General features: G+C 47.5%; 12 protein-coding genes across 12 annotated transcripts; 6 read left to right on the top strand and 6 right to left on the bottom strand.

Moving 5' to 3' along the window:
• Nucleotides 1–1,554: 1,554 nt before the first annotated feature.
• Nucleotides 1,555–1,938, top strand: FOBCDRAFT_196422 (uncharacterized protein; the record flags this gene model as incomplete). Its single annotated transcript, XM_059608848.1, has 1 exon — nt 1,555–1,938. One exon carries the CDS (start codon nt 1,555–1,557, stop codon nt 1,936–1,938), a length of 384 nt encoding a protein of 127 aa, XP_059466712.1.
• A 762-nt stretch (nt 1,939–2,700) lies between these two features.
• FOBCDRAFT_268762 (uncharacterized protein) lies at nt 2,701–3,769 on the bottom strand (the record flags this gene model as incomplete). Its single annotated transcript, XM_059611423.1, has 3 exons — nt 2,701–3,086; nt 3,141–3,713; nt 3,763–3,769. 3 exons carry the CDS (start codon nt 3,767–3,769, stop codon nt 2,701–2,703), a joined length of 966 nt encoding a protein of 321 aa, XP_059464075.1.
• A 436-nt stretch (nt 3,770–4,205) lies between these two features.
• On the top strand, nt 4,206–6,201 carry FOBCDRAFT_256705 (uncharacterized protein; the record flags this gene model as incomplete). The annotated part of the gene is made up of 9 exons (XM_054703223.2): nt 4,206–4,658; nt 4,855–4,879; nt 4,938–5,019; nt 5,061–5,195; nt 5,243–5,383; nt 5,449–5,551; nt 5,643–5,756; nt 5,818–5,956; nt 6,005–6,201. The coding sequence occupies 9 exons, from the start codon at nt 4,206–4,208 to the stop codon at nt 6,199–6,201; spliced, it is 1,389 nt and encodes a 462-aa protein (XP_054559198.2).
• Nucleotides 6,202–6,558: 357 nt separating this feature from the next.
• Nucleotides 6,559–7,479, bottom strand: FOBCDRAFT_256704 (uncharacterized protein; the record flags this gene model as incomplete). Its single annotated transcript, XM_059611190.1, has 3 exons — nt 6,559–6,801; nt 6,848–7,327; nt 7,375–7,479. The coding sequence occupies 3 exons, from the start codon at nt 7,477–7,479 to the stop codon at nt 6,775–6,777; spliced, it is 612 nt and encodes a 203-aa protein (XP_059466711.1). The 3' UTR covers nt 6,559–6,774.
• Nucleotides 7,480–7,806: 327 nt separating this feature from the next.
• Nucleotides 7,807–9,699, bottom strand: FOBCDRAFT_247693 (major facilitator superfamily domain-containing protein; the record flags this gene model as incomplete). The annotated part of the gene is made up of 7 exons (XM_059610815.1): nt 7,807–8,089; nt 8,141–8,312; nt 8,363–8,574; nt 8,627–9,040; nt 9,093–9,379; nt 9,434–9,491; nt 9,541–9,699. 7 exons carry the CDS (start codon nt 9,697–9,699, stop codon nt 7,853–7,855), a joined length of 1,539 nt encoding a protein of 512 aa, XP_059466710.1. The 3' UTR covers nt 7,807–7,852.
• Nucleotides 9,700–10,769: 1,070 nt separating this feature from the next.
• Nucleotides 10,770–14,287, top strand: FOBCDRAFT_287819 (uncharacterized protein; the record flags this gene model as incomplete). Its single annotated transcript, XM_059611710.1, has 11 exons — nt 10,770–10,957; nt 11,142–11,198; nt 11,245–12,185; nt 12,239–12,684; nt 12,791–12,837; nt 13,185–13,239; nt 13,303–13,488; nt 13,534–13,699; nt 13,750–13,770; nt 13,823–13,949; nt 14,002–14,287. The coding sequence occupies 11 exons, from the start codon at nt 10,770–10,772 to the stop codon at nt 14,285–14,287; spliced, it is 2,520 nt and encodes an 839-aa protein (XP_059464074.1).
• An 821-nt stretch (nt 14,288–15,108) lies between these two features.
• FOBCDRAFT_287816 (uncharacterized protein) lies at nt 15,109–16,420 on the bottom strand (the record flags this gene model as incomplete). Its single annotated transcript, XM_031172769.2, has 3 exons — nt 15,109–15,849; nt 15,900–16,149; nt 16,200–16,420. The coding sequence occupies 3 exons, from the start codon at nt 16,418–16,420 to the stop codon at nt 15,109–15,111; spliced, it is 1,212 nt and encodes a 403-aa protein (XP_031049554.1).
• Nucleotides 16,421–18,037: 1,617 nt separating this feature from the next.
• On the top strand, nt 18,038–19,401 carry FOBCDRAFT_175826 (uncharacterized protein; the record flags this gene model as incomplete). Its single annotated transcript, XM_031172767.2, has 3 exons — nt 18,038–18,190; nt 18,286–18,573; nt 18,631–19,401. The coding sequence occupies 3 exons, from the start codon at nt 18,038–18,040 to the stop codon at nt 19,399–19,401; spliced, it is 1,212 nt and encodes a 403-aa protein (XP_031049552.1).
• A 426-nt stretch (nt 19,402–19,827) lies between these two features.
• On the bottom strand, nt 19,828–20,475 carry FOBCDRAFT_196413 (uncharacterized protein; the record flags this gene model as incomplete). The annotated part of the gene is made up of 1 exon (XM_059608847.1): nt 19,828–20,475. The coding sequence occupies one exon, from the start codon at nt 20,473–20,475 to the stop codon at nt 19,828–19,830; it is 648 nt and encodes a 215-aa protein (XP_059463675.1).
• Nucleotides 20,476–20,885: 410 nt separating this feature from the next.
• On the bottom strand, nt 20,886–22,136 carry FOBCDRAFT_196412 (uncharacterized protein; the record flags this gene model as incomplete). Its single annotated transcript, XM_059608846.1, has 3 exons — nt 20,886–21,414; nt 21,491–21,907; nt 21,964–22,136. 3 exons carry the CDS (start codon nt 22,134–22,136, stop codon nt 20,886–20,888), a joined length of 1,119 nt encoding a protein of 372 aa, XP_059464073.1.
• A 1,054-nt stretch (nt 22,137–23,190) lies between these two features.
• FOBCDRAFT_268753 (uncharacterized protein) lies at nt 23,191–23,404 on the top strand (the record flags this gene model as incomplete). The annotated part of the gene is made up of 2 exons (XM_031172765.2): nt 23,191–23,298; nt 23,345–23,404. The coding sequence occupies 2 exons, from the start codon at nt 23,191–23,193 to the stop codon at nt 23,402–23,404; spliced, it is 168 nt and encodes a 55-aa protein (XP_031049550.2).
• A 744-nt stretch (nt 23,405–24,148) lies between these two features.
• Nucleotides 24,149–26,635, top strand: FOBCDRAFT_247689 (amino acid permease-domain-containing protein; the record flags this gene model as incomplete). The annotated part of the gene is made up of 12 exons (XM_031172764.3): nt 24,149–24,287; nt 24,407–24,500; nt 24,547–24,751; nt 24,800–24,869; nt 24,916–25,071; nt 25,119–25,284; nt 25,338–25,433; nt 25,482–25,724; nt 25,772–25,863; nt 25,914–26,110; nt 26,175–26,220; nt 26,268–26,635. 12 exons carry the CDS (start codon nt 24,149–24,151, stop codon nt 26,453–26,455), a joined length of 1,692 nt encoding a protein of 563 aa, XP_031049549.3. The 3' UTR covers nt 26,456–26,635.
• Between the last annotated feature and the right edge of the window lie 105 nt (nt 26,636–26,740).

Raw genomic sequence — 26,740 nt, 5'->3', positions numbered from 1 at the left:
TACCGTTTTGGGTAAAAGTTGTTGGCACAACAAAGGGCCAAGTTGAACATACTAGCTCAAGCTTCCATTCAGAAGGGGGTGCTCATTCAGACAACACTGATACCAGGGAGTTTCGCATAGAAAACAGACTTGCTGTGCCGCCTTTAGCCACTCACTCGGACGCTATCTAGTACCATGCTGTGAGCTACACTACAGGGTGGAATCAGGCACAGTAGTTCAATTGAAAAGGAGTTCAAGCCAAGACACCCAGCTCCCTTGTTTCTGACCGATTTCTGTCACCAAAAGGGAGGACCATTTGCAAACAAACAATTGACTAGGTGGACTCTCATTCCGTTGGTGATTTGACCCGGCCAGCCAGCCCCTAGTGCCATGGTAGGCCGCCCGTTGTGTTCCGTGAAACAGAATCATCTGCTAAACGCTTGGACTCAAGGAAAAAGCAAAAAGAACAACACCAAACGCTCCCCATTCGGGTTTCCGTGTTTTCCTGTTGTTTTCTATGGCAGGGGTTCCCATCTTAGGTATCTTTTGATATATTATACTTAGAGCTTGGCTGTAAATCTCGCTAATCAGAGGTATCGACACATAGCGATCTACTATTGTACACTTCCAACAACCTGCTGCCTAAACAGCTCGGAGATGACTTTACCGCCTTACCGTCCAATCGCCGCCAAGAGTGATGTCTGGTAACTTACCGTAGCCTGGGGGCTTAGGTATTGTCAGCTCGTCCGTAGAAGAAATCCATAGACCACCGTTTTTAGGACCCGTCATTTGGTTGCCTGCCCGGTAATCCTCGTAGTAATTAGCCATGTAGCAACCACTGTGAGAGACCCAAGGACAGAGCAAGCCTATGTGATACGACAAGAATGGATGCTTATCAACCACAATAAAGTCTCAAATACTTCATGACGAAGATGATACGCGTAGCAATAGAAGAAGGATTTGCCACCATTTACTAAATTTCTGGCCGAAATCACTATATCATTTCACCCATGGTCTCTCACGCATTGTAGAGAGTTGATATCCATTCTGATAACGTGGCAGTGGCATCCACTATGGACATGGGATAGTTTCAAGGTTTTTGTCAGGAATGTTTCCAAATGAAGCCATGATACTAATGGCGGTATCTATTTCTTTGTCCTTCGGCCATACCGGCTGAGCTTCAAGCCAAAGCTAAAGAGACGAAACTGCGCCTAGAGCTGTATTGTAATAAACATGTAGCTACGAATTGCCGGTCACTGGATGGTTCAAATGACTGGAATCTGCACTCTTACGATACTCTATTAACCGGACCCTCTTCGTCAGTCTCTTCTCGTCAAACTTAATATCCCACATCGCTTGCATGACCCAGCCGGCAGAGTATTCTGTGCCAAAAAAACAACAACCCTACAATCTTATAATACACACAACACACCTACCACAATTTCAGGAGCTGAGGTCGCGCTTCCCATCGTCTTGGAGGTGTTGGGGGTGGGTAAAGCTCTGGTAGACATTAGGCTCTCTGCTGGTGACTTGAAGCAGGATGCTCAGGCGTGCGCAAGACTGGCCGAGCAAACCATGCACAACCTCCAATATGCCAAGAAGCTGAGGACTTCTCATTTCACTTTGGCTTCCGAGCACGATGACACTCTGGTCTGGATCAGCGGCACAATCCACAGAACAGAAGTGGCCCTCGAGGAATACCAGAAGAATGTCCCCAAGGAAGACGTCAAAAACGCAACTCTGCGCGCGCTCGTACGAAAGATGCAGGATCAGAAAAAGTGGGAAGAATGGGGTAAGGCTCTTGGAGCCAGCCATTCTTCTCTCATGGCCACGATCAATGTCATGCACCACATGAAGCCGAGAAACGCGGCGGAGGTGGGCAAGGAAAAGAAAGATCCGACACGGGCTTGTAGCATGCCTCTCAGAAGCTTGAAGCCCAAAACGAATGAGCTCCCATGAAAGCAGGACGTCGCAGTTGAGGGGTTTGGGGGTTATCAGCCCAGGATTAACGCTGGTTCGTTGGTCAGTTGTCATATATTTTTGGTCTGAAGGAGCTTCTGTTTTCCCTCCCATCTTCGTCAGCGTCAATGGGGGCGTAGAATTGGAAGGTCTAGAGTCGCCTCTTATGTCACACAGGACGGGGAAAGTTTCAGATGGCGTTGCAGCTCGGAGGAGCTGGAGCCTTGTTCTAATTCACAACATGTTACCGTAATTTATCGATGTGTTTTGCGACCGCAGTCCGCCTACACAAATGCGTTTGCGATAAGCTCTAATTGTATGAGCGCGCAGCTCAGAGTCCTTCATTTTGGCCCAACCCCCTCGCTTGTACGACACTCACAGTGCCTGGCACAACATGTCTTTGCTACATGCCAGCTACCGACGGAGACTACTGCATAGTAACGCCCGCTATATCGTAAAAGTTAAACTGTATGCTGTTGAATGAAGGAGATCGGCAGCGTAAAGGCTGACTTCAGGCGGGTATGTTCGCTTGGGCGACTTCTCCTCGTGTTGCTTCACATCCGACATTGGCTGGATTTTTTGTTACACTTCTATTCGTTTGCAAAGGAGAGAAAATAAATTTACTGGTTCTCAATAATTAACTAGATACAAACTGTTGTATCAGATATCAGAGGTACTTTGGCCACCGCTCCACATTCGACCATATGAATTTCCAGGAAGCTTCCTAGGACGCGATACAGGCTCATGAGGCACGAGCCGAGCCTACGGGGTGCCTTTATACACGACAGGAGGTCTGGTCCATTTGACCTGCCCATTCCACATGAACCGGATTCTCGGAGCAACGAGACGACCTGGGTCAGAATCCCAGTCAGTTTCCCACACAGAGGGCTGCCCGAAGAAGATGAGAGCACAGTTTGCTGCGTAGCCGAAAATGTGACTCAGCCTCTTTTTGATATCAGCGCCTGAACGGCCACGAGCTTCTAGGAGTTCCAGATTCAGGGCGTCGGCGACTTCAGAGGCCATGGAATCAATTCTCTCTCGTCGTGGGTCATCCATGTCGAGATCGGTCGCGGGTATGTATACCATTTTGTACAGACCCATGAGCATCATGAAGAGAATCTCTCTCCAGACTGAAATGGAGTCTTCCCCTGGGATTATTTCAGTAGAGCCCACCGCAGCAATGTGATGGATAGTGAACTCACTGTGAGTGAAGTCGCGACGAGGCATGAGCTGATAACAGCTTGAGGCCTCAGGAGGCAACAGGCATTCTTCAACATTGCAGTTTGGATCCATTCGTCTGTAGATCAATCGGTTGAGGAATGTCCATATGGCATATAATCGAGTGTCTCGATCGCATATCAACTGTGACCACGTCTCGCCTTCGGGAGGATCACCGGCAAGGCGGACGAGTTCTTGGTCATTGAAAGAGGACCTCTCGGCGGTTGGAATGATGATAGGCGTAATAGCAGGATCTACGCCGCCATAAAAAAGATCCATGAAAAGATTTTCGACTAGGAACTCGAATCCTGCAACATTTTCCCTGATTCCATCGGGCCCACAGACAGTTATGACACGGAAAGCCAACTCCCTGTGTGACTCCGTGATGGGATTTGGGTTCATCTGACTGCGGATAACCTGGCTCTCTGGGACTTGCTGAGGAATGGGAACATTCGTAGCTGCAACTGTTTGCTTGGTAGAGGTTTCAGCAACATCGGTGTTGTGATTCTTGCTTAGCCAGACCAAAACAGAGGCTCCACGTGCAGTGCCTCTCAAGGCTAGGACGATGATTGTAACGGCGAGAGAAGTCGTACAGACCCCAATGACAACTCATTTGTGACACCTTCTGAATAAAAAACGGAAATTAAAAGTGATGTGGCGGTAGGAAGGACGGCACGGCACGGGACGGCATGCTGCTTGAGACTGTGTATTCCTTCACTCAGCTGTGTAGAGCATGCGGTGCCACGTAAGGAATTTCACTGCCTCCCTCTATTATGGTAGAGGAGGACATTGATAGCCTCTCTTTTCCTTTGCAGGTGTTCTCATTTGTTCTTCAATCTTTCTCAACACAGCTCGATCTAGCAAAGTCAGCATTATGGCGGAGGATCTTGTGGTTGGCATCATGTTGGAGTGAGTGGTATGTGATCTGGTTCATCCCCAAAGTCTGACCACTGCAATGATGTGGGCTCCTGACAACTTTAACAGGCAATGGTGTCGCGTACAGACGAAAAGGTCATGCTGAAGTGAATATCCTGGAATGGGGCATCGATATGAAATATCCAAAGACGCCCACACGTGTCTTTTACAATGTCCACGATCAGCCGCCGAAGCTCGTTGGATGGGGAACGGAGGTCCCCGACGATTCTGTCGAGCATTTAAAACTACATGAATGGTTTAAAGTCGACCTTGGAGAAGTTGATGGCGACAATGGTCAAGTCAAAAGTCTTTACAGAGACTTCTTGACGTCCTTGTATGGCGAACTTAGCACCAAGCGGTTCACGCCAGCTTCGCTGGGAGGAAAGAATTTCGAAGAGGCCGAGGTTCTGTTCCTTTTCAGTGTACCCGCCATATGGGACCCGGCTGTTGTCCGTGATTTCACGCAGCTCGTTTGTGACTCTGGCTTCGAAAGGGTGGGCCTTCACAGCGTCAGAGTGACCATGACGGAGCCGCAAGCGGTTGCTGCGTATGAGATTTGCGTACCAAATCTTGATTACCAACTCAAGGTTAGTGAGCCAAGGGCCTTCGGAAAAACCACAACTCATACATACCTCACAGAATGGTGAAAATGTCTTGATTGTCGATGCTGGCGGTGGGACCACTGTAACCTTTCCCCTCCAGATGCTGTGGCATTGCTGGCGCTAAGCTCTGAAGGATTTCTGCCTCTTGAAGATAAATAATACTTATGAGAAACCGCCCCAGGCTATGGAATTAGCACCACCAACAAGTATGTCCTTTCCCCCTCTCTCTCTCTCTCTCTTAAAGGCATGAGCTAACTTTCTTAGCCTGTGCAATTGGATCCTCGTACATCGACCGAGGCTTTGAGGAAATGGTGGTGACTATCTTCAGGACAAGCGTGATCTCTTGGTAAGAGACATCGAGGATGTCGCCTGGGACTTACGAAACAGCAACCGCTTCCGCATTTGCAAACACGAATTCAACCCCGATAAGTTCCGCGACTTGACATTCAACATCTCTTTCAAGACGAGCGCTCGAGATGACTCAAGAGACCCTCCCCCGCCACCCTCCTTTGTTCTGGCCGGGTAAGCTCCCTCGTACCAGAGACAAGTTGGGATATGTTTCTCACCAGGCTTAGTGAATCTCTCGGTTCTTTGTTCGACAGCCAGATTGATGAGATCAATCAGCACATTCGGCGTTTTGCGAGAGCATTCGAGACAGACAGCGAGACTAATTCCGAAAACCACCTCATAAGTCTCAGAAGAATCCAAATGTCCGTGAATGAGAATTGTCTCTGATTACGCAGGACTACATTGTCCTCGCTGGTGGGCTTGGAAGCTCCCGCTACGTTCTAGGCAAGATTGAAGAGTTTATCGGCAAATCGCAGATAAACTTCACAGCGAAAACTAAAGTGGTCATGCCGGCTGCCCCGCGACTTTCCGTGTGCATGAGTCTGGTCTACAATGCGGGCCGTAAACCAGAACTTTTCCCCCGACGCTTCAAACCGAGTCTCAGTTGGTGTGGCCTCACAGTCATTGACAGGTGCGATTAAGAAGACTCGCCTTCGTGATCTCATCAAACGAGCACTCCTGCGTTTCCCCAAGGGCGAAAAGCCTGAGGGGGAAGTGGAGTGGTTTCTCATCAAGGTAAAACTCTACCATTGAGATTGGCGTCATCGAGCTGCCTTTGCTGACGTGACGATTCAAGGGGGGACTTGTTCCTGACCGAGTCGCCGTTCATGAACAAACAGCGTACTTCAGTGCGGATTTGCCACCCGATAAGCGGATCTGGGAGCTTGGCATTCTCACCAGCTTCGAGAGCGACATCGAGCGGTTGACACTTGAGGGTAAGCCTTTGATCCCTGACGACGCATGGTAGATACTAACATATACAGATAACTGTCGTGTCCAGTCGGTCCTCAAAGTGAAGCTATCCCATATTGGCGAACCTGAGCGGACTGGGACAAGAGACGCCCTATCGAGACTCCATCTGGCTCGAAAGCCCAAAATTCAGATCAAATTTGACCTTCGGGTAGAGGTCGGACTGGCCACCGTCGAAATTCAGTGCAGTATGATGACCAACTCAGTGTAACAGATCTCAACACTGACACATGACTAGCCGATAAGAAGATGTCAATTTGCAGCGAGCCCATAAGTATTGAGACAGGCCAAGCGTCTGAAAGCCAACCGCCCATCTGCCAACATGTTGTGCATGAATTAAGCTAGATGAAATTGGAAGTAGATTTTGATGTCGCCAAGTGCATAGGTTTGATCTGGACCCTGGTCAATGGAAGTTGTCTTCAAAAACAAGCGACGAGTCGACATCTATCATTAGGATACATTCACCTACGGCACATGTTGCGACCTAATCAACCATCTAATAGCCGCTTATTCTTTACCGAAGATAGCTCGGCGGAAAGTATGTAGCTAGAGACTGTTGTAGAATTCGTCTCACCAGACTGGGTAGAAGCTTATGGTGAAAAACAGAATATTGTGTCCACATTGTCTGTGTTAGCAGCCTGAAGTTGAACCTTATAGCTAGCAATCATCTACATATTAGTCTTACAAGATTTGCAGCAGGCCGCCTGATTTTCTAGGCCACGCGAGCCTTTTCATTCCGAAGTCCATCACGCTACACATCTAACATCACCATTGTAGGGGTCTCTCACACAGACGAAGATAGTATGTAAGACTATGTCCCAGTTAGAATTGGTCTTTCTGCTTTTGATGCCACTCACAAGATCGTGCCAAGCTACCCCAGCATATGCAGACTCGCTCTTCCCATAGTGCTCAAATCCAAGTCTCTGATAATACGGAACAAGACGGTCATACGTCAAGATAGATATACGATCCGCGGAATTGAGTGACTTCGTTCTTTCAATATAAACGCGCATAATGGCCTTGCCTAGCCCGGCCCTCTGGTAATCGGGAGCGACAGCAAGAGCGTGGAGAGCAATCGTTCTTCCATTCTTCTTGTGACCCACGGCATAGTCACCTTGGGGGTCTTCTTTCCAGTTGCGAGGGTAGTCCATGTCTTCATCTCTCACAGGTTTGTTGGTCGTTTTAGTAGAGATGACATGCGCGAGGAGCACATCGTCGCTGGATGTCGATTCCTCCACGAATGGGATGTCATGAGGAATGGGAGACGGCAAGCTGGCCCCAGCCCGAAGAAAGAGGCCAATGCATATCTCAGGACATACTGTCAAGCGATACTCAATCTAAGATCGAGGTTAGACATAAACCTCGGATCTGTTATGGATCTCACAACCTTTTGGCGAGTGGCGGCCTCGGCGGGAGGAAACGCGGCAGTTTCAACGGCCAGTGACCGCTCTAGGTCATTGATGTTGAGTTGTCGAGCATAGAGAGACATTTTGAAGATAGAGGTAAAAAGGTATTTGCTTGACTCGACGTCGATAGGAATTGACTTCACTATAAATATCTATCTAAGGATGAATCATGTTGAGAAACTTGGGCGCCAACGACAACGAGGCGGGGTTAGGTGGGGCTACATAGTTAAACCAAGGGCGCGCATTGAGAGTGACGAGTCTAAACTAGACTAGACTAACTTGGCTCTGTCTCCATTCTTACTTATCGTGAAGGCAATGGGTGCTATTTTCACTGTAGCTATCCTCAGGGCGCCCCTTATGCTCTGCAGGAAACTGCATCGACTAGTTGAGAAAAAAATTGACACGATACAGTCCAATCTCGTTATGTAATTCAATCCACAGCTAAGCTAGGTACATTTAGTGCATATATCGCCAGGTTACAGCCTTATCTCCCTTGGCGGAAAGTTCCTCCTCAGAGATCGTCTCATGTTCACCAGCTGCCATTCTCCTGTCACGGCTCTTGTTGATGCGGCTGTAGCTGAAGATCAAGATAAGAGCCGCAATTATACCTCCGCCAATGAAACCAAGTTCCAGAGCGTGACCTAAAATGTACCGAGGCCCATCCTTTTGTCGGTAGAAGTTTGACGCCATAGCCTAAGTTTGTTAATGAGAAGAGCCTTGCTACCGAAAACGCATTGTACTTACACCGCCGAGATTTCCAACTCCAATCTGAATGGCCATTCCAACACTGCGTTTGTAACTTCCCGACAGATTGTTGGCCAGCCAAGTGATAACTCCAGGGAACGCAGGATAGATGGCGCATGCTGCGATGAAGACACCGGCGTAGACGACCTTGGGGTTGTGGGTAGAGATACACCTGGAAAGGTTAGTATGAGCTGAAGCAATGTGATATTATGAGGAACTTGCATTGTAAAGCCAACAACCATGACGCAGAGGAAAGACACAATGAAGGGACTTCTCTTGCCAACTCGGTCTGATGTCCAAGCGACGATCACAGCTAGGATAGCTGCTGTGATGTAAATGGGAACAGTCATAAGCTGGGCCTTACTGGAACTGTAGCCAAGGTTTCGAATGATGGTGGGCAAGAAAAGACTGATACCATAGAGTGGGCAAACAATCTGTCAGAGTTAGCGTTACTCGCGTCCTAGCAGCTCACATATCTTGACTTACACCCCAGTAAACAAAGATGTTGACCCAAATCTGCCAATCCTTAAACGCCGCCCAGACATACTCCCACTTGAACTCGTCGGCCTGCGCAACACGAGACTGACTCTGCCCCGCAGCCTTCTGCTGGCCCTGATACTTGAGTCTGAACACGACGAAAGCGCGCTCCTCTTCGGTCAAGAAGCTTGCAGTTTCGGGGAAATCGTAAAGTGCCCAGAAGGCAAAGATGGCAACAAGAACGGTGACGATTCCCTCGAGGATGAAGATCCAGCGCCATCCTTCGAGGCCGCCGACACCGTCCATCTTTGCGATACCAAAGGCAAGAAGACCGCTGAATGCACCGGCGATGGAAGCTGCAGAGAAGAAGAGTGCCTGTCGGAATTGAATTTCGTGACGACAATACCACATTGTGAGGTAGTACTGAGAACACGTTAGTTTACCAGCAAAGATTGGAGAAGTGATGTAGACGTACAGCAACACCAGGAAAGAGACCGGCCTCGGTGACACCAAGAAAGATGCGCGCGATGAGAAGACCATGGTAATTTTGAACAATACCCATGAGTGTCATCACAATGCCCCATGCAATCATGATTGTGGGAAGCCAAACGCTTGGGCGGAGTTTCTTAAGGAGGAGATTTGACGGGACTTCGAAGGCGGCGTATGTGAAGAAGAAGACGGTGAGACACCAGTTGTATTGGTCCGGGCTCATTTTGAGATCTTCCTGAAGACCTTCGATCTTTGCGTTTCCGATGTTTCCTCCTGTAGTTGCATGTTTAGTTGGGCGCCATCAAGTGAGGGCTGTGGTGAGCTTACGGTCGAGAAAAGAGAGGAGGTAAAGAAGTGCGAGCATGGGGATCAATCGCATGTCCATCTGAGAGTCATTAGTGATAAGATGATAAATTTTGGTGTACAGAACAAACCTTGCGAAGAATCTTCTTCTCATCAAGATGAGAAAACGACTCGAGGGTTGTGCCAGGTGCCGTAGCCATAGCATCAATACGATCAACCTGCCCTCTACCAGCAGCCTCGGCCTCAAAGACCTCAGCCTTCTCATTTGGGGGAGTAGAATAAGAAGTCATGATGATAGCGCAGAATGTCTGTGTCTCTGTTTTAGAAATGGGCAGAAAAGATGGGACGATCAGCGAACTTAAGTATGTCGCGTCACCCTTGTCTTCCCCATGATTTCCCCGCAATGTCTAATGTTGCTGATCTTGAGTGATGAGATCGTAAGAGGCTTGTGAGGAACGCACGCGGTAGATGGAGACGGGGGAGGGACGGAATAGTGCCAACGGTGGAGGGCGGAAAACGCTTATCTGGAATAAGAAACTGAGAAACAGGTCATGGTTTGGAACCGGATCCGATGGTCGTGTCGAGTGAGCGAGTCATTCTTAAGAATGGTTCGATTGTGAGTTACGGATCTCAGATCAATCTACTACAACGGTGAGATGATGTCCTATTACTCTTCATCTGATATATATCTCTATTGCTATCCCCGACTTCTCGTGGTTTCAGCTTCCAGTCCTTCACTCAAAGACGGGTTTCTACAATGCAAAAACTTGTACGTCATAAACAAAGAGTGTCATGGCCTCGGTTCCGAAGATCCCTGTCAACACATGGCTCCCTTTTCTCGCAAGCGATCAGCGTTACCTAAGAGAATGTGGCGGCGCCCGTTACACACAAACCAGACCAACGAACAAAGAATTTCTCCAAAATTAAGCTTTCAACCGTAATTTCACCCTCTCCGCCTTTTACCAATCGAGCTCTAAAGAAACCATCTCCAAAGTGATGAAAATGTGACCATCAACCCGTCAAGGCGGGTCTAACCTTGAATGTCAACCCCAGACTAAAGCTGAACTGGGGGATCTGCATTACCCCGCATCATCTGATGAAAGACTTCCCTGTTCTCTCTTCCAAATAAAGTGGGCTCTTTTCATTCCCAACAAACATCATCCGGATCCGAAATTCACTCCTGAATCGCGAATTGCTACCACTGCAACGCTCACTCATAGTGGACCCGATATGCCAGCGGGTCTTGTTACACGTCGTACTCAGTTCTCCAGCTGCGATGAGTGTCGTAGATCGCGTGTGGCTTGTGACGCCCAGAGCAGCGAAGGGACTTCTTCGTGTACACGCTGTCGGAACCGTCACCATGCGTGTACCTTCAAAGTATGTGACTATCAAGGCAAATGGTTTTCAGCGACTAATGAAGTCTTTTGCAGTGGCTTCAAAATGCCAAGACAAACAGTGGAGGGACAAAGCGCAGGTCGCGTCGAGGGACGACACGGCCTACAAGCGACACATCGTCAACACGCGACAGTCGAGTCACGGATACATCCCGTGAGTCGGGTTTTGATCCAGGTCCTGCAAATGACTTAGACCATGATACCTACAGAGATAGCTCAACTGTGCCGGCAATGCCTGAGTCAGCATCTTTGCCATGGTGTCCAAGTCCGATAAGAAATTCAGAAGAGAGTGTCCACATGGAAAATGTCGACTCTAGATGGCTTGATACTCTGTACAGAGAAGGCTTCGAGGCGGTCTTTGGCTCTTGGATGGGAAGATATGCTTGCCCTTTCTTGTATGTACTAGCCAAACGTCTCCACCACTTGTACTTACATGAGCAGGTTCGGTCACAATCTAGCAGACAAATACGTCAGCATATCTGACCTCTGTCGCCATCTCGATGGGTGCATAGTAGATACTGGCGACAGTCAATTAGTCGATCGATGTCGAGATATTGAACAGTCTTTACAGAGCACCATTTCTGCGTTCGCGGCACGATGGCTCCCTGTTACATCTCCTGAGCCGAATTCCAACGAGGATCACTGCAGTCTTGTCCAGACTCTCTGGAGGCATGCTCGAAGGGACATGTTACGTGTCATCAACAGACCGTCTTACCGATCAATGCTGTCTCTGCTTCTGTTTGCCCTCACGCCGATACCTGAGGGTATTTCAGAGGAAGAGGAGACAGATGGGATTTCCGGTCAGGCTTGTGTTCATGCAGCCTTGCAGCAGATACAAACACTACGTGCACGTCAGAGAAATCTACAATTCAGCGGATCCAAAGTTTCTCCGTCTCTCAAGTCGCAAGCTATTGTCACAACACCAGAGTCAATCGAGACATCAGGCTTCATAAATGCCGAAAGTACTGTATACTGGGCAGCTCTAACATTTGATACCTCCGCATCTCTTACCCTCAATTGCCGCTCCCTTCTATCTTCAGGTCTCTTCGGCTTCGAATCTGAACTCCCATGGCGTCTCGTCAAAACTTGTGCCAAGATGTTCGACGAGAACGCCCGTCAGTGGAAGCAAGGTAGCTCAGACATGACAGATGAAAGGGCGAATCAAATCATTGCTGCTGGGGCCTCTTGGAAACTTCTTGGATGGAAAGTTACCGCCATATTCAAAGAAGCTCTGAGAGATGGCCATGAGGAGTCAGAGGTTCGGAGAGCATACCTGGCCGTAGTTGACTCTGTTAAACAATTTGGGATCATTTATCGTCCTCTTTTGGATGAATGTCATAAACGCATGCCTTTTCTTGGGCAGCAGACAAAGCTTCGATGGTGTAAGTTCAAGGCAATATCCTGCAACAAAGAACTCTGCTGACTAACTCTGTAGTTTCTCTTATGCTTCACTACCATCTCAGCATTCTCATGCTGGTAGATATTATCGAAGCCACAGACCGTCAAGACCTCCTCCCAGATATAACCGACATATGCATCGATGCTGAAAACACGGTGATGAATACTCTAGCATTCGGTTTGCACAACACATTCACATTAAAGCGACCTCGCGATTCAATCGAGAGCGATGGTTTCAGTAGGAGACAAACGGTATTCACAGTACCGATCGTGTCTATTGATCCATATCCGCACCATGCCGTTGCTGGGGTACAGTTACTGAGGAAAGCCATTGACCGCGACTTTGGCATTGGAAAAATCACCGAAGAAACTTATCAGAGTTTACTGTCCACGTTGGAGAGGACGTTGAGGCATTTGCCGCAGAGCTCAAAGTCTGTGCAGGCAGCGATAGCAAAGTTCTCAACAACGGCTGATGAAAATAGTGTACATCCTAGTGTTTTAGTTTAAATACCATACGTTCCCATAGGCTGACTCAAAATGCAAGCCCTTTGTTTGAGTGATACCAACAGTTTACCATGTACGATTGCAGAAGGTGGTTGGGTTGAATGCACATACCGACGCCATGGACTTGGCGCTGTAGGTTTCCGCGATGCGGAATAAGTAATCAAGTTACCCCAACTCAAGCGAATTCAGCCACTGACCTCAGAGACAATTTTCGGTTTCGATTACCCTGATTTTGTCTCGGATCCGATGACGCTGGTGAGGTCGAAATGGAGTGGAGATGTTCGCCACTCACTAAGTTAGCTTCTGGGGTATCGTGGACCGGATCCGAAATGATGACGATCGTTTGCTGAGCAAGATCTACTGGAACGTCTATTTCCTTGCTTCTATTTCAACCTCTCCTCCTCAGTCGGATACATCCAAGCTCTCAAACCTCTTCATTTTCTTAATGTTGTCAATATGGTTCTTACAGTAACTCCTAGGACGTCGGTCACTTTGATCGGAGCGGGCACTCAAGGAAGACGCCTTGCATTCATGGTATGTATCGCCTCAACAATTATCTTATCCTTCATGAATTCCTTGCTAACAACCATATCTCAGTGGTCGAGTAGAGGAAACGATGTCCATCTGGTCGACGGCCAAGAAGCCCAACTTCAAGCCAGCATCGAAGCCATTGAGGAGTTTCGACAAAGTTCAAGCAACAGAAATGCTTTCTGGGGTAGAATCATAACTCATTCTCCCGAAAGCTTGCGCGAGGCTCTTCAAGCTGCTTGGTTGGTAGTCGAGGTAAGCAACTCAGATATTAAAAATGGCTCAAGGCTGACTGAAAAGTGTGTACCTGAGCAAATCGAGCTGAAGACGAAAGTCATCTCAGAGCTCGATTCACTAGCTCCACGAGATACTATCATTGCGTCAAACTCGAGCAGTTATTCCTGTTCGGAGATATTGAAGGGTCTTAATCTAAGAAACGAGAGTCGTTTTCTAAGCGCTCATTCTTGTAAGTGTTCAAAAGCTAGCAGAATACCTGTGCTAACAGAAAGGATGTAGACTGGCCACCTGAGACACCCGGTAAGAATCATACGTCAGGCGACTTGCAAAATATGTTGCTAACAAAGACTAGAAATCGAAATCATGGGCCATGAAACAACCAACCCTTCATACATCACATTGATGATGGAGCAATGCAAAGTCCATGGCTTCTCGCCATTTCATGTTAAGTCACCATCAATGGGATACATCTACAACAGGTAAGCTCTCCGAAAAACTCGCTTGCTATGGTGTCTAATTCAATCACATCAGAATATGGGCGGCTATCAAGAGAGAAGCCCTCCTTGCAGCTTCAGAAGGCGCTGCAACACCAGAAGAAATCGACGATATTTTCAAGGGAGTATTGAAAACACCCAAAGGGCCTTTTGAGCAGATGGATGTTGTTGGTTTGGATGTTGTGTTGGATATTGAGCAGCATTATGCCGATGCTAGGGGAAATATCCCAAGTGCACCCCGAGAATATCTACAGAAGTTTTTGGATGAAGGTAATCTAGGCGTTAAGAGCGGGCGAGGATTTTATGACTACGGGAAGTCTTAAATGGGTTAGGAGTTCAATAGACGTAAATCAAAGACTTCGATGTTTCCCAATATTAACAAAGTTGTACAAATGTATGCCAAGGAAGCATAACGCCGAGCCGGCCGCTTTTCCCGAGAACAAAGGAAACTAGGAAGTATTCCTCCAAGCAAACAAGCCGAAAAGCCCGCAATTCGCTATGTATAAGATGACATATATAGGGCCAGGGTGTCAAAGCCACGGCGGCTTGGTAACATTCGCTGAATGCAGGGGAAAGCCACAGGGGTAGCGAATACAACCCTGAAGGTTTTCGCGGGGAAAGGGTTGCATCAGCCCGTGATCTCTTTCAGGATGGTAAATGGCATGATGCACCAGAAACGCCGGGGTATGACAGCACGTGCCAAGAATCAGTTGGCAGTTCTCTTGACGATAAATGGTGTAGGGTTACAACCAGAACTGCAAATGGGAAAATGCCCCGGCAAGCGAGCTTATCAGGGGGAACGGAGTGAACCCGTGGGTCTGGAACTTGAACGAGCTTCGCTTGAACGCTTACCCGGTGCCAAGAGGCGGTTGCACGGTCATACCACTGTGCCCTGTTACTAAGTGCTTCTCCAAAGTTAGCTGTATGAGACCCAAGACCCCGTCTTTGGTGGTATTGATGTTACGGATATACGGATGAAGATCTCAGGGAAACGAGGATGAACTACTGGGGTCCTGACGTAACCCAGAAGAAGATCACAGATGGAACTCAATCGATAGCATTAAAGTCTATTTGTCTAATAATTAAAACGCTTAGCGGATGAAGACGGATACGTGCTATATACAAGATACCATTCTGCATTCATTTACAGGTAGACGTAGCAGAAAGGTCCAGAAAGCGTGCTCATCAGATCCTTGATCTGTCGCTCAGGTCCAACCCAGCCAATGTTAACATAATCATCAAGTGTAGTTTCAGCACTGGGAGGCATGTTGAGGAAAGTATTTGTGCCCTGGACGGCATTCTTGCCGTTAACACGCTCCTTGGGGTTAAGCATCTGCCAGATCCACCAGACACGGTCAATCATAGAGTGGTGCAGGTAGAAAGCAGGATCACCGGGAGAAGTGAAGACATCTCGACCAGGGTCACCACCGAGAGAGTAATGACCACCTCCATGAATACCAATGTCACCAGTGCCGGGAACACCCTGCATCTGCATCTGGAAGTCCAGAACAGTCTTGGGCTTAAGGATATTGTTCAGAATAGATGTAGCGTTAGCGAAGCGCTTGTTGACGGCGTCGCTGAGATCGCGCTTCAGGCAACGAGGATTGTAGTCCAGAGGGTTGGGGTTGGCAGCGACGCCACCGCCAGGAAGGTCAAGGGCAGCAGGGCCCAAATTGACCTTCATATCCTTGAAAGGACCAGACTTGACACAGCCGCCGCCAGAGCCAGCGGGAAGGTAGACGGGGGGAAGACCACTTGAGGCACCGAGGATGATATCGGGTTCGTTAGGGATGAATTCACCGTCACCAGAGAGGGACAGGTCACTACCATCGAAGACAGGAGACTTGTTGAGGCCGCTGAGGGCAGTAAGAGCCCAGTCCCAGTACTACCAGAGTGTTAATGAGAGTAGTTTAGTAGCATGGTGAGTGTACTTACAGGCTGAGTTCCCTTGTAGCCACACTCATTTCGAAGAGCCTCTTCATAGAGCCAAGTGAAGTATCGGTGCCATGTGAGGAAGTTACCAGTGTAGTGGATCATCTGAGTCTGGTTCAGATGAACAGCAACCCAGTCATCGAAACGCGTCTTGGCACCAGCGGCGAAAGACGCAGGAGACTTGGAAGGTTTGGACTGGAGACACTTGACAGCGTCGATGTAAGACTTCTTCTCCGTCTTTGAGAGAGTGCCCCTGTAGCAGATGTTAGAGAAAATGCTGTGTAGGAAAGACAGGGAGCTTACCATTCTCGTCGAACACGGACGTTGCTCCAGTTGCAGGTACTGGCACGCTTGGTCTTATCCCCAGCGAGGTCCTGGGCAGTCTCATATGCAGCAGTAGCGAGATCAGCGAGCTCATCGAGGTTGGTGACCTCGGGTGCAGAGGAGTCAACGGTGGTGGCTTGGGGGGCAGCCAAAACACCAGCGGCGTTGAGGGCCAGGAGGGAGATGAAACCAGCACGCATTATGGCAACCTTGACAAGAGAAAGAAGGGACGAAAGAAAGGGCAGGGATCTTCTTTGCAGCACCGGTGTTTGGCTTGAAGGACCAGTGAGTGAAGACTGTCTTGGATGCAGAAAGGTGATGAGCTATATACTACTGTATCATCCCCTTGGACATTTCCCCTTCTCCTGCATTTCAAGGTCAAGGATTACCACGCATAATCGTTCAGGGCCAGCCCATGGATCTTGACCTAGGGTCTATCAATTGGAGCGAGTACGCTTACATCTCTAACGGGAATATACCCCCGAGACGAAGGCAGGGTCGTTGACTAAAACCCTAGAACCAACGGTAGACGAGAACTTTTATGTGGGCTCCTAAAAGCCCGTCCCTTGTTGCCGAGGCGGAGGGGTTCGGTTCGTTCGGCCAGATAAGTTATAGCTTAGATCTAATCCGATTTAGGGACTCCTCAGCGGGTTTGCATGAGCATTGGAATTGCAGGGGTGAACCAACTACGCCACCGGACGATTCTTAATTCAGGGGAATAGAGTGCTTACGGTAGGTCTTCTCTCGCGAAATGCATGATTCTGCAGCTGAAGCCATGAACCAACGTTCTTGTCACATTCCAGAGCCCTGGATTTCAGGAGACTATGGGATGCTGGAGTAATAGCGTAGGTAGGCGCTAGATTGACGCTTTGGCGCCGGGAGAAACTAGGGTTGATGATCCGGAACAGTTCCGTGCTAAGACGAGTGGAGATTTGGGATCCATAACATCTCGGACACGAACATTGACATTCCCGTTAGTGACGGGACAAAGATTCGTGTTTTGACTACTTTTCTCCGGCGACTAGACTAGCATGACTAGTAAAAGATTGTTGCTGATCGTTATGTCGATCTCCCTCGCGAATCACTCGATGTCACCCAGATGTTTCACTTTGAGGAGAGATGTTAACCCACCCATTTTCGATCGCGGAGTTACATTCAAGTACATGATTAAATAGGCAAGATCACATAGTCGAGGTGCATATCACATATAGTACAATCAGGTCGAGATAACCTCGCTCACCTTGTCAGGTGGGCCGCCAAGACCTGTACCGCATTGGTCGCTACGGATATTACTCGACCTTCTCTATTAGCCTCGGCTATAACCTGAATGCAGAACAAGAGCGAGAACTGAGCGTTTCATAAGTCCTTTATCCAGAGGACCTGCAGATGTATTAATCCAATCCTGGTAAGGCCAATTACCACCAGCCAGGGTCAGACTCCCCGTTAGGGAACTCGTATGATACACCTGAACGTCGGAGTCACAGTGGCAATACAAGGGTCGTCTTTAGATCAAAAAGATGTGAAGAATCTTTGATTAAACTTGGTAGTTCAGCCGCGTCAAAGCAATGACAGATGGCTTCTAGTGGACTCGCAGCCGCCGTAATATGCATAATCTTCCACTTGATTTCCTGGTCAGTGGAAATTTTGTGTTCTAGCTCGTAAAACACCCTGTCGAAAACGTGGTGCACACGACGTAAAGGATCGATAGAAGACCCCCTGGCTGCCCCCTCTCTCGTGCGTGTTTCTTTTCTTATTATCCTGCCCCTTCTCCATCGTCCCAAGTTCTTGGGTCTTTGTACATCCTTCCCTCGGCCACCATGGATCCTCAGGTTCAGCTCCCTTCTAATCCCGACGAGAATGGAGCGGTCGATATTCTTGCTTCTACGGTTCTGGTGATTACTCTGGCGACTATTGTTGTTTTGGCTCGCGTTTATGTGCGGTTGTTTATGATTCGCAACATTGGTTGGGATGTAAGTTGCATCAATGCCTCATCTCGTTTATCTCCCTTTTTTACTCCCACTGCTCCTGTGCCAAGCCCTGAATCTTTCTAATCGTCTGCGCCTAGGATGCCTTCATGATATTCACCATCGCATTATCCTGGGCAGGTCAAGGCGTAATCTTCGCACAGCTTGCTTACGGTGGTGGAAAGCACATTGGCGATGTTGACCCAGATGTCTACATGACAGGAATGAAGTTGAACTTCATAAGTCAGCCAATCTTCTTGATAGCAATCTGCATAGTCAAACTGTCCGTCGGGTGCGCCCTCCTTCGAATTGCGTCCACCAAGTTCTACAAATGGTTGATTCTGTCTATTATGATCTTCATGTCAATCTACACGATTGGATGTTTCTTTGTAAGTCATGCATCTACGATGACGTTCAGTTCGGACGACTAATATTCTCTACTGTAGACTGTCATCTTTCAATGTACAGACATCCGTGTCCTCTGGGATCCAACCGTACCGTCGAAATGCTGGTCACAAAAGACATTACAATCACTCTCGTACACGAACTCCGCGTTTAATATCTTGACTGATCTCCTCTTCGCTATTATTATCCCAACACCCATGCTTTGGAGACTCAACGTGCACTTCCGTACACGGGTAACCCTTATTGGCATTCTTGGTCTTGGTGTCTTTGCCTGCGCAGCTGCCTTTACCAAGCTTGGATACGTCACCAATTACGGCAAACTTGGTGACTGGCTATGGGACTCTCGCAACATCACAATCTGGACCAGTGTTGAGCTCAACGTCGGTATCATCGCAGGCAGTCTACCCTGTCTGCGGCCGTTGTTCCGAAGCTTCCTTGGCAGCACCTATGGCAAGAACTCCAAGAAGACACCAACAACAGGCAACACGAATTATGGTCGTGGTACTCTGAGAAGTGCTACAATGCGCAGTGGTAAGAACTGGCATGTCTTGTCCAGTGGAAAAAGGGGCGATGATGAGACCAGTAGTCAAAAGGCAATCAACATTGGTCAACAGGAGTATGAGCTTCGAGATAGGATAGCCAGCCCTTCTGGAGTGATGAACAAGACGACAGTGCAGACTGAGATTGAGGGGAGGTCGAGTGATGAGAGTGGTGGCAATGCAGCATACAGGGGCCAGTTTCATAGTGGTATCACAAAGACTATGATAACGACAGTCGAAGTTACCAAGACGGACACTTCATCGACTCAATGATTTACTATTTCTTATTTTCTATAACCTTAACTTAATTAGATGCATAACTAGCGATAATATCAAATCATGATTCTTCAATAGCGAATGGTAATCCCATGCCAATGCAGGTATGTTCATAAGGCCTTCAGTATCCACAAATTGTAAATAGAAACACCTTATTCACTTAGAATATTTCTTTAGTTTGAGGAGACACAACGTTTACCAAAATTAACAAGCCTCGTTTGGAATTTTACTAAAAGATTATTCCTGTCTGTCAAACTGAGTGAAACAGAAGTTCGATTTGACAAGCCTGGAAGGTCGTGAGAGCTTTAAACTTCGAAATTCTAGAATATGTCACTCTTGAAGCCTCATCTTGTCTCCGTCGATGTGTTTTATTAGGGCTCTATTCTAATTGATGCAGTGATAATTTGCTAAGGCCGTTGAAGACTATTCTAAGCCAACTGCGTCTGCTTTACCTTTACCTTTAAGCAACCTCCCTATCCTCCCCCTTGTTGTTGACTTTCCTTCTTCCTCCTCCACCAAAGTTGGCATAGTCGATTTCAAACCCCGCCTAAAATCGGAGCTCTCCAGTGCCTGGAAATAATCATCCCACGAGAGTTCCTCGTCCTCCCAATGTTGGATGAGGTCATGTAATCCCAACCCCGGCGTTGAAGCTGGCTGGTCTTTACTGCTGAGCGCTGCTGCTTTGAACCTTTGAAGTGAGCTTGAGCCTGACACTTGAGAAGAGCGTGAAGACCGAGACGCCAAGGATCTGGCGATAGTAGGGTTCCCATTCAAAGCATTCAAGTATATGTGATGGGAAGATAGAGATGTTCTCAAATAAGATGAAACACTAGAAGAACCGAAAGACGGCAGATATCGGCCCCCTTCGACATATATGATAGTATCTCTCTGGTTGGGAGAGGCTAATTGCTCGCGCTGCTGTATGAGCCAGCCCAGAAACTCATTATCAGTAGATGCACGTCGAATTTTGCTGAAATTTGATTTTAAAGCTACCACCTCCTTCAGTGGAGCAGAAGTAGGAGTTGCTGAGCGGCTGCTTCTGGTGTCCAAGACTGATTTGAGTGCTTCCATTTGATAAGTCTGAACTCCTCTAGCGAGGTCATCATTGTGAGCGGCTGGCGGAAACCATGAGTAATGCTCAACAAATTGTGTTACAAACTCTCATTTGACATGATCTGGTGTGAATAAGCTATCATAAAGGATCGCTTAAATAATTTCACAACAAAGTGGATTTTCTAAGGACTGATGTTTCAGTGAACTATATTTGGGTTCAGAGAAACGCAGCGAACTTTGAGCGATGATCCTACTCACGATCATCAAGAAGTGCGTCGCTGATATTGTAGGAAGCCTTTGACCCCAAGGGAGAGGGCATTCCCGTTTCGGTTGTATCTGCTTCCAAAAGTAGGTAAATAGGAAGCTGGAATACGTCCAAAGACAGAGTGGGCTTTTTTAAAGAGTCAAATCGCTCATGTCAGTCGGCTTCATCCCCTTGAGTTTCTCTTTATATAGCCTGGGGAGGGCTGGAGACCACTCAGCGTGCGCCAACAGTTGGCAAGACAACGCTCCATATCCGATGCGAACAATTCTTTATCCCATTGGAGTGAATTCAACAAGCTCTCTGGAATATCGTCATCTTTCTTTCCTTGAAGACGGAGCAATGTCCAAAGGTCTATCGATTCTGTACCAAGTGGGTCGAAAGCCTTTGTAAAGTCTCTGGCTTTATCAAGATGTTTCTGTACTAGACTGGTATCTCCGCTTGTATGCGCATAGATCTGCGCAAGGTGGCGATGGGATAGGAAGGATTGCATGGGACACATCTCATCCTCATTGGACGGGCAAGGGTTAGGTTCCTCTCCAATCAGACGATCATTGTTCATCTTGAGCTCAGACTCCATCATCACCCTCACGATCTCACAGGTTCTTCGTTTTTTTGGCAGTCCTTGCCATGTCGAGCATCCTGGCGCGTCACTGTTTGGCCGAAGGCGCTTTGTATTGACAAGGAATCGAGATCTTGCAGTAGTAGCTGAAAGCTTTGGTGCAGCGATAACAACAAGATAGATATTCTGCCGACAGCTTGTCATCGTACATATACGGGCAGCGTGGACTCGATTCTATGGCCGATGGGGTAAACGTGAAGTCGCTGTCAGTAGCGAAATTCAGTTGCGCGTAGGATGGGCTTTCTGCAGTGTTGTCGCCTGACTCGCTTCTGGGTTTCGGTCGCTTCAGTAGGCGGCGAGGAAGAGGTGAAGATGTCCCATGGGCTGTGATATCACTCCTGCGACTGCTGGAGCTTGCGCCACTTCTTGGACGTTTGCTTGACTCATTTGTAAGTATGAGCCCTTGGTCCGTAGAGCCATCCACGGTGGTCGTACAGGATGGCTCGTTACTGGCAGCTTCGCTAGGCGTGCTTTGGCTGGCCGTCTCATTCGGCGATCGTTGGATAGAGCGGCCTCCTCGGGGCTGCTTGTTGAAACCCCAACGTCTCGTTGCTTTGAGAACTGATCTTTGCTACGCACAGCAATGTCAGCAGAGACATTATATGGAGAGCGATATACTCACGATATGGTGAAACTCAGATTTGTTTGTAGGTAGTTGATTACTTGGTCGCGAGTCCAATTTTGGGTCCAGTATAGATCGCCAATCAGCTCTTCGTGCTCGTCCACTGCTTTGTCTGACAGTCTAGCAGCTCGGGGAGCAGGTTCTGGGGCAAAGACTATTTCTCGCGGAGCCATTAGTCGTTGTGGAACTATGCAAATAAACTAGAAGTCTGGTAAGGGGTACCCGCAGCGACTGGCTCTTGACTGACACAAGTTTAAAGTTACACTGCGCATCCGAATATAAAGAAACACGCAAGGGCAAACTGAGCATACGGTCTTCCATTCTTGATTCTATCCTCTTGCCTCAACAAAAAAGCAATCAACACGTCATGCTCTGCTAGTATCAGGTCAGATTCGAGTAACCCTTGTCTTGGGTCGTCAATTGGACAAGAGGTGATGACATTGTTACTCTTTCAACCCACAAACTAAACTAGGCCAAATATGGTAACTCCAAACCTTTATATGAAATTTTCTGCTAATCGCTGAGGACGTTTCCAAGCCATATTCACTTACAATGCCAACGGCTCGTCTCACTCAATGACAGCTGGCCAAAGTGGCAAGTCGCACACCATGCCTTGTCGGGTAATTCCAATGAATTATTGTGGCTACTTCGGCAGCCTTATTTTTCCCTGCAGCTAACTCCCGATATTCAGGGGAAACTCCTCGTAATCTGATAACTCAGGTCAATCTGCTGGAAAGGCTACTGCCACTCTGTTACACATTTCGTCTCAAGTTCCGGGAATTGAACGTTTGGAACTTCCCGATCTAGATAAAACAAACTACCAAATATCATATGGGTGTCATCCTGCTGGTGCTTGAGTGAGACAGAGGCTGTGATGACACTGATGAGGCGGCCTGGTTTTGGGGCAATCTGTCAATCATCAATAGATCTGTTTGCCACATGATTAAGAAAGTTTGGCTTTTCCAGAATTAGCAATGCCAAAGATTACGATAGGTTTCTGAGCAGCGTTAGGGCTGTTGTGTGGCTTCATAACCAAGCATAGCAGAGATAGGCCTATAATCTAGAGAGTAGCTTCATGGCAGGATGATTTCAATTGTTCACTATATAGGATGTTGATCATGGTGACAAGCTTGAATACAACTCTGAAATTGTCCTCTGCTGCTTAAATCATTAAAACTACGAGTTTCTTATCAAATATACCTCTTTGATTGCACCTTTTGTTTCAATATGGCTCTGGATCCCGTCAAGCACAAGGATAAAAAAGATCAGAATATTCTGGTTGCCCACGCTGGTGCATGGACTCAAGATGCCAGCTCCTCTCCTTCGAAAAGCGTGGTATGTCTAAGTACTCTCATACCCAAGCCTCCTACTGACTGCGAAGATTTCTAAGGTCGAGGAAAGGGTCGAGGCATCTAAGAAAAACTCTGGGAATAAGAATTGAGAGATTCAATTACAGAGAATCATGTTCCGGAATGCCTGTAGTTACGCTTTTACTCGGGATGATATTCAAAACTTATGGAGGCTTCGTGTCTGCTTTGTTGAAAGTTTACGAGATGTAGATACAAGAGCTCTACACAGCATCAATCTCGTAAACGAAGATAAATTATATATCAGAATGCTTCTACTTCTAGTAAGACACGAATACTCTTATAAATTCTTAGTAGTCATCTACTTTCAGGCATGAAGAATCAGGACACAGCTTGGAATGTCTCCAGCAACTAAAGGATCGTTGTTGAGTGATGAAAAGGCATGTTGGGTGACAACACAAGGACTAAAAACTAGAACAACCTGGGTGTACCTATACTAAGTCTCTACAAATAAAAAACAGCGAGCCTATATTTATTTATCTTACACTATCGTTCCAAAGCACGAGGACCTTGGCAGCTTACGCACTTCAATGTTGGAGCTGATTGATGAGTACGTTCCCATCTACCCTGCACTGTATGGAACGACCATCAGAGAATTAACTATAAATGTATGCCATTCTTTCGAGAAGTATCATATACTGAATACTCCGTACTATTCTTAGGAATACCAATCTACATCTTATCAATATCAATTAGAATTCCTTCTCCTATCATCACCTCATCCTCTCCTTTTCAACCCCCCTTTCCACCCATGATCCGATTCTAGAACAAGGGTGTCCCGCTATCTCGCAGCCTTATCTGCCGAGAAATACGGGACAATGGAACCTAAAAATACGCCTCATGCCAGTTTTCCTAAGCTATTGCTTACCGCTTTTGGTCTAGCCCATCATTTGATCAATTTCCCCCGCAACGCGGAGGCGGAGGGCTCATTACCCGCTAATTGGGCGCCCGTCGCGAGTAAGTTACCAACCAACGCGCGATAAGACAAACGTTCAGCTTTTTATATCTGGTCTGGGGTAATAGCTTAAACCTCATCTCTGTTCCCTTTCGTCTTAGTCTACCGTAATTGACAGTAGCAAGTATGGCGAGCGATGCACCGGTCCAGGAGGGTCACCTCCAGAAGAGGTTCTCAAAGATCACTATGATCGGCATGGCTTTTGCCATTCTCAAGTAAGAAGTCCCATCTCGTCACATGAAAGTCGCTAATTGAGTGCAGTACATGGATTTCTCTTGCTGGATCAATAGGTCTAGTAATGCCATCGGGCGGCTCTGTTAGTTTCGTTTATGGCTTTATTTTCTGCGTTCTTTGCAATATTTGCTTGGCTGCAAGTGTTGGAGAATTGGCGTCTCTATATCCTACAGCTGGAGGACAGTATCACTATTCATTTGCTCTTTCTTCAAAGAAATGGAAGGGTATCAACGTGAGATATACTAATACTACTTTTTATGCATATCGCTAATTGTAACAGAGCTTCCTCGTAGGATGGACAAATATTGCGGGCTGGTTGACTCTCAACACAACTGCAGCCTACTTCGGAGGTAGGTATTTATGATCATTGAGAAAACAATTGCTCACATGTCACAGCTCGATTTCTGGCTGCTGCAGCTGTCGTTGGCTCTGGAGGTAGCTACGAAATCACCCAATGGGGCACGTACTTGATGTTCGTCGCTGTGTCTATTGTTGGCGTGTTCTTGAACATCTTTGCCTATCCTATTCTAAACCGATGGAACGAGGGCGCTTGTAAGCCGAGCCACGGACAAACCGCTATCTGAACTGACCCTCCTTAGTGTACTGGTCTTTGCTCAGCGTCATCGTGATCAGCATCGTCCTTCTCGCTACCTCTCCGAAGACCGACGCCCAGTTCGTCTTTACCAACTTCTCCAATACCACTGGATGGAGTGATGGCACGGCTTGGATGCTTGGACTGCTACAGTCAGCTCTGAGCTTCATTGGGTAAGTACTAAGTAATGCACTGTTTTCTACCAAGCATAGCTAACACGCTGCAGCTGGGATGCCGTGGCACACATGACCGAAGAAATGCCTCGACCGTCCAAGGATGCCCCACAAGCTATGGTTGCTGCAGTCCTCGTTGGAGGCACGACGTAAGTTCTGACAGGTCCCTTCCAGAATCTCTATCTAACTGTCCTCAGCGGAATTTTCTTCATCATCGTCATGCTATTTTGCTTCGTCGATCTTGATCTGCTCCTTGCATCGCCTACACAGAGCCCCCTTACCGAGATGATACTGCAAGCGACTAACAGCCGAGCTGCTGCAACCGTACTCACTGTTGCTGTTGCCTTGTGTTTCGTCAACGGTGCCAATGGCTGTGTTACTTCTGGCAGTCGTCTTATCTGGGCCATGGCACGAGATGGTGGTACTCCCTTTTCCAGATAGTAAGCATAATCTTAGCCCTCTACCGAACATAGCTAACATGGTGAAGTCTCTCGCATCTTCATCCTAAGCTTAACGTTCCTGTTCGGGCTATTGTCGTGCAGGCTGTTTTCAACCTTCTCTTTGGACTTCTTTATCTGGGTAAGTTTCTTTCCTGCACCATTTGCTTCTTACCACTAATGTGCCCAAAGGCCCCGAGGTTGCTTTCAATGCTTATATCGCAAGCTGCACACTATTCCTCAACCTCTCGTATGCAGCACCTGTGCTTATCCTTCTGATTCGAGGCCGACAAATGGTGCTTTCGCAGCCTCCTGAGTTTTCTCTCGGTCGCGTTAAAGGCTACATCGCGAACTACACTGCAGTTATCTTTGTTGCTGTCACTTCTGTAGTAAGTTCTCCCACGATGACAAAGTTTAAGATCGCTTTGACTGATGCTGATATTTCTTAAACAGTTCTTTTGCTTCCCCCCTGCAATTCCCATCAACGTATCAACCATGAGTAAGTCAATCTGGCCAACAAGCAAAGTCGGAAGCTAACAGATTTAGACTACGTGACAGCTGTATTGGGAATTTTCATTGTCTTCGTAACAGTTCTTTGGTTGGGAAAGAGAAAATCTTACGAGGGACCCAAGCTTGAGTGCATTCTGGGGGAAGAATTGCCCGTGACAGATACAGTGTCACAGAGGGGCCCTAAAGAAATTTCCTCCAGCTCAACCTCGAAGCACGATGAATAATCGTACTCCGTGGGATTACTGTATAGCGATGCTAGGATGTTGGGTAGCGATCTGATGTATTGGCATTGGTTTAGTTAAGGAGCGTGGGATTTTGTCATTCTATTAAAAGCTGTATCTTGCTCGAGGCTATTGCGACATGGGCAGACTGTAATACTTTACCAATTTATTTTTGAGATGTGACATGACCGCTGCCGTCGACCTGACCTTTAATGATGTGCATGTAACAAGAGCACCCTTGATCTTTAGGGCAGTAATTTTTAGCAATCTTGCCAGAGGGTGATTGCT

This window comes from Fusarium oxysporum, chromosome II (assembly GCF_013085055.1).
Source record: "Fusarium oxysporum Fo47 chromosome II, complete sequence".
NCBI lineage: Eukaryota > Fungi > Ascomycota > Sordariomycetes > Hypocreales > Nectriaceae > Fusarium > Fusarium oxysporum.
The sequence above is the reverse complement of the archived record's forward strand: the minus strand, read 5'-3'. Positions and strand labels throughout refer to the sequence as shown.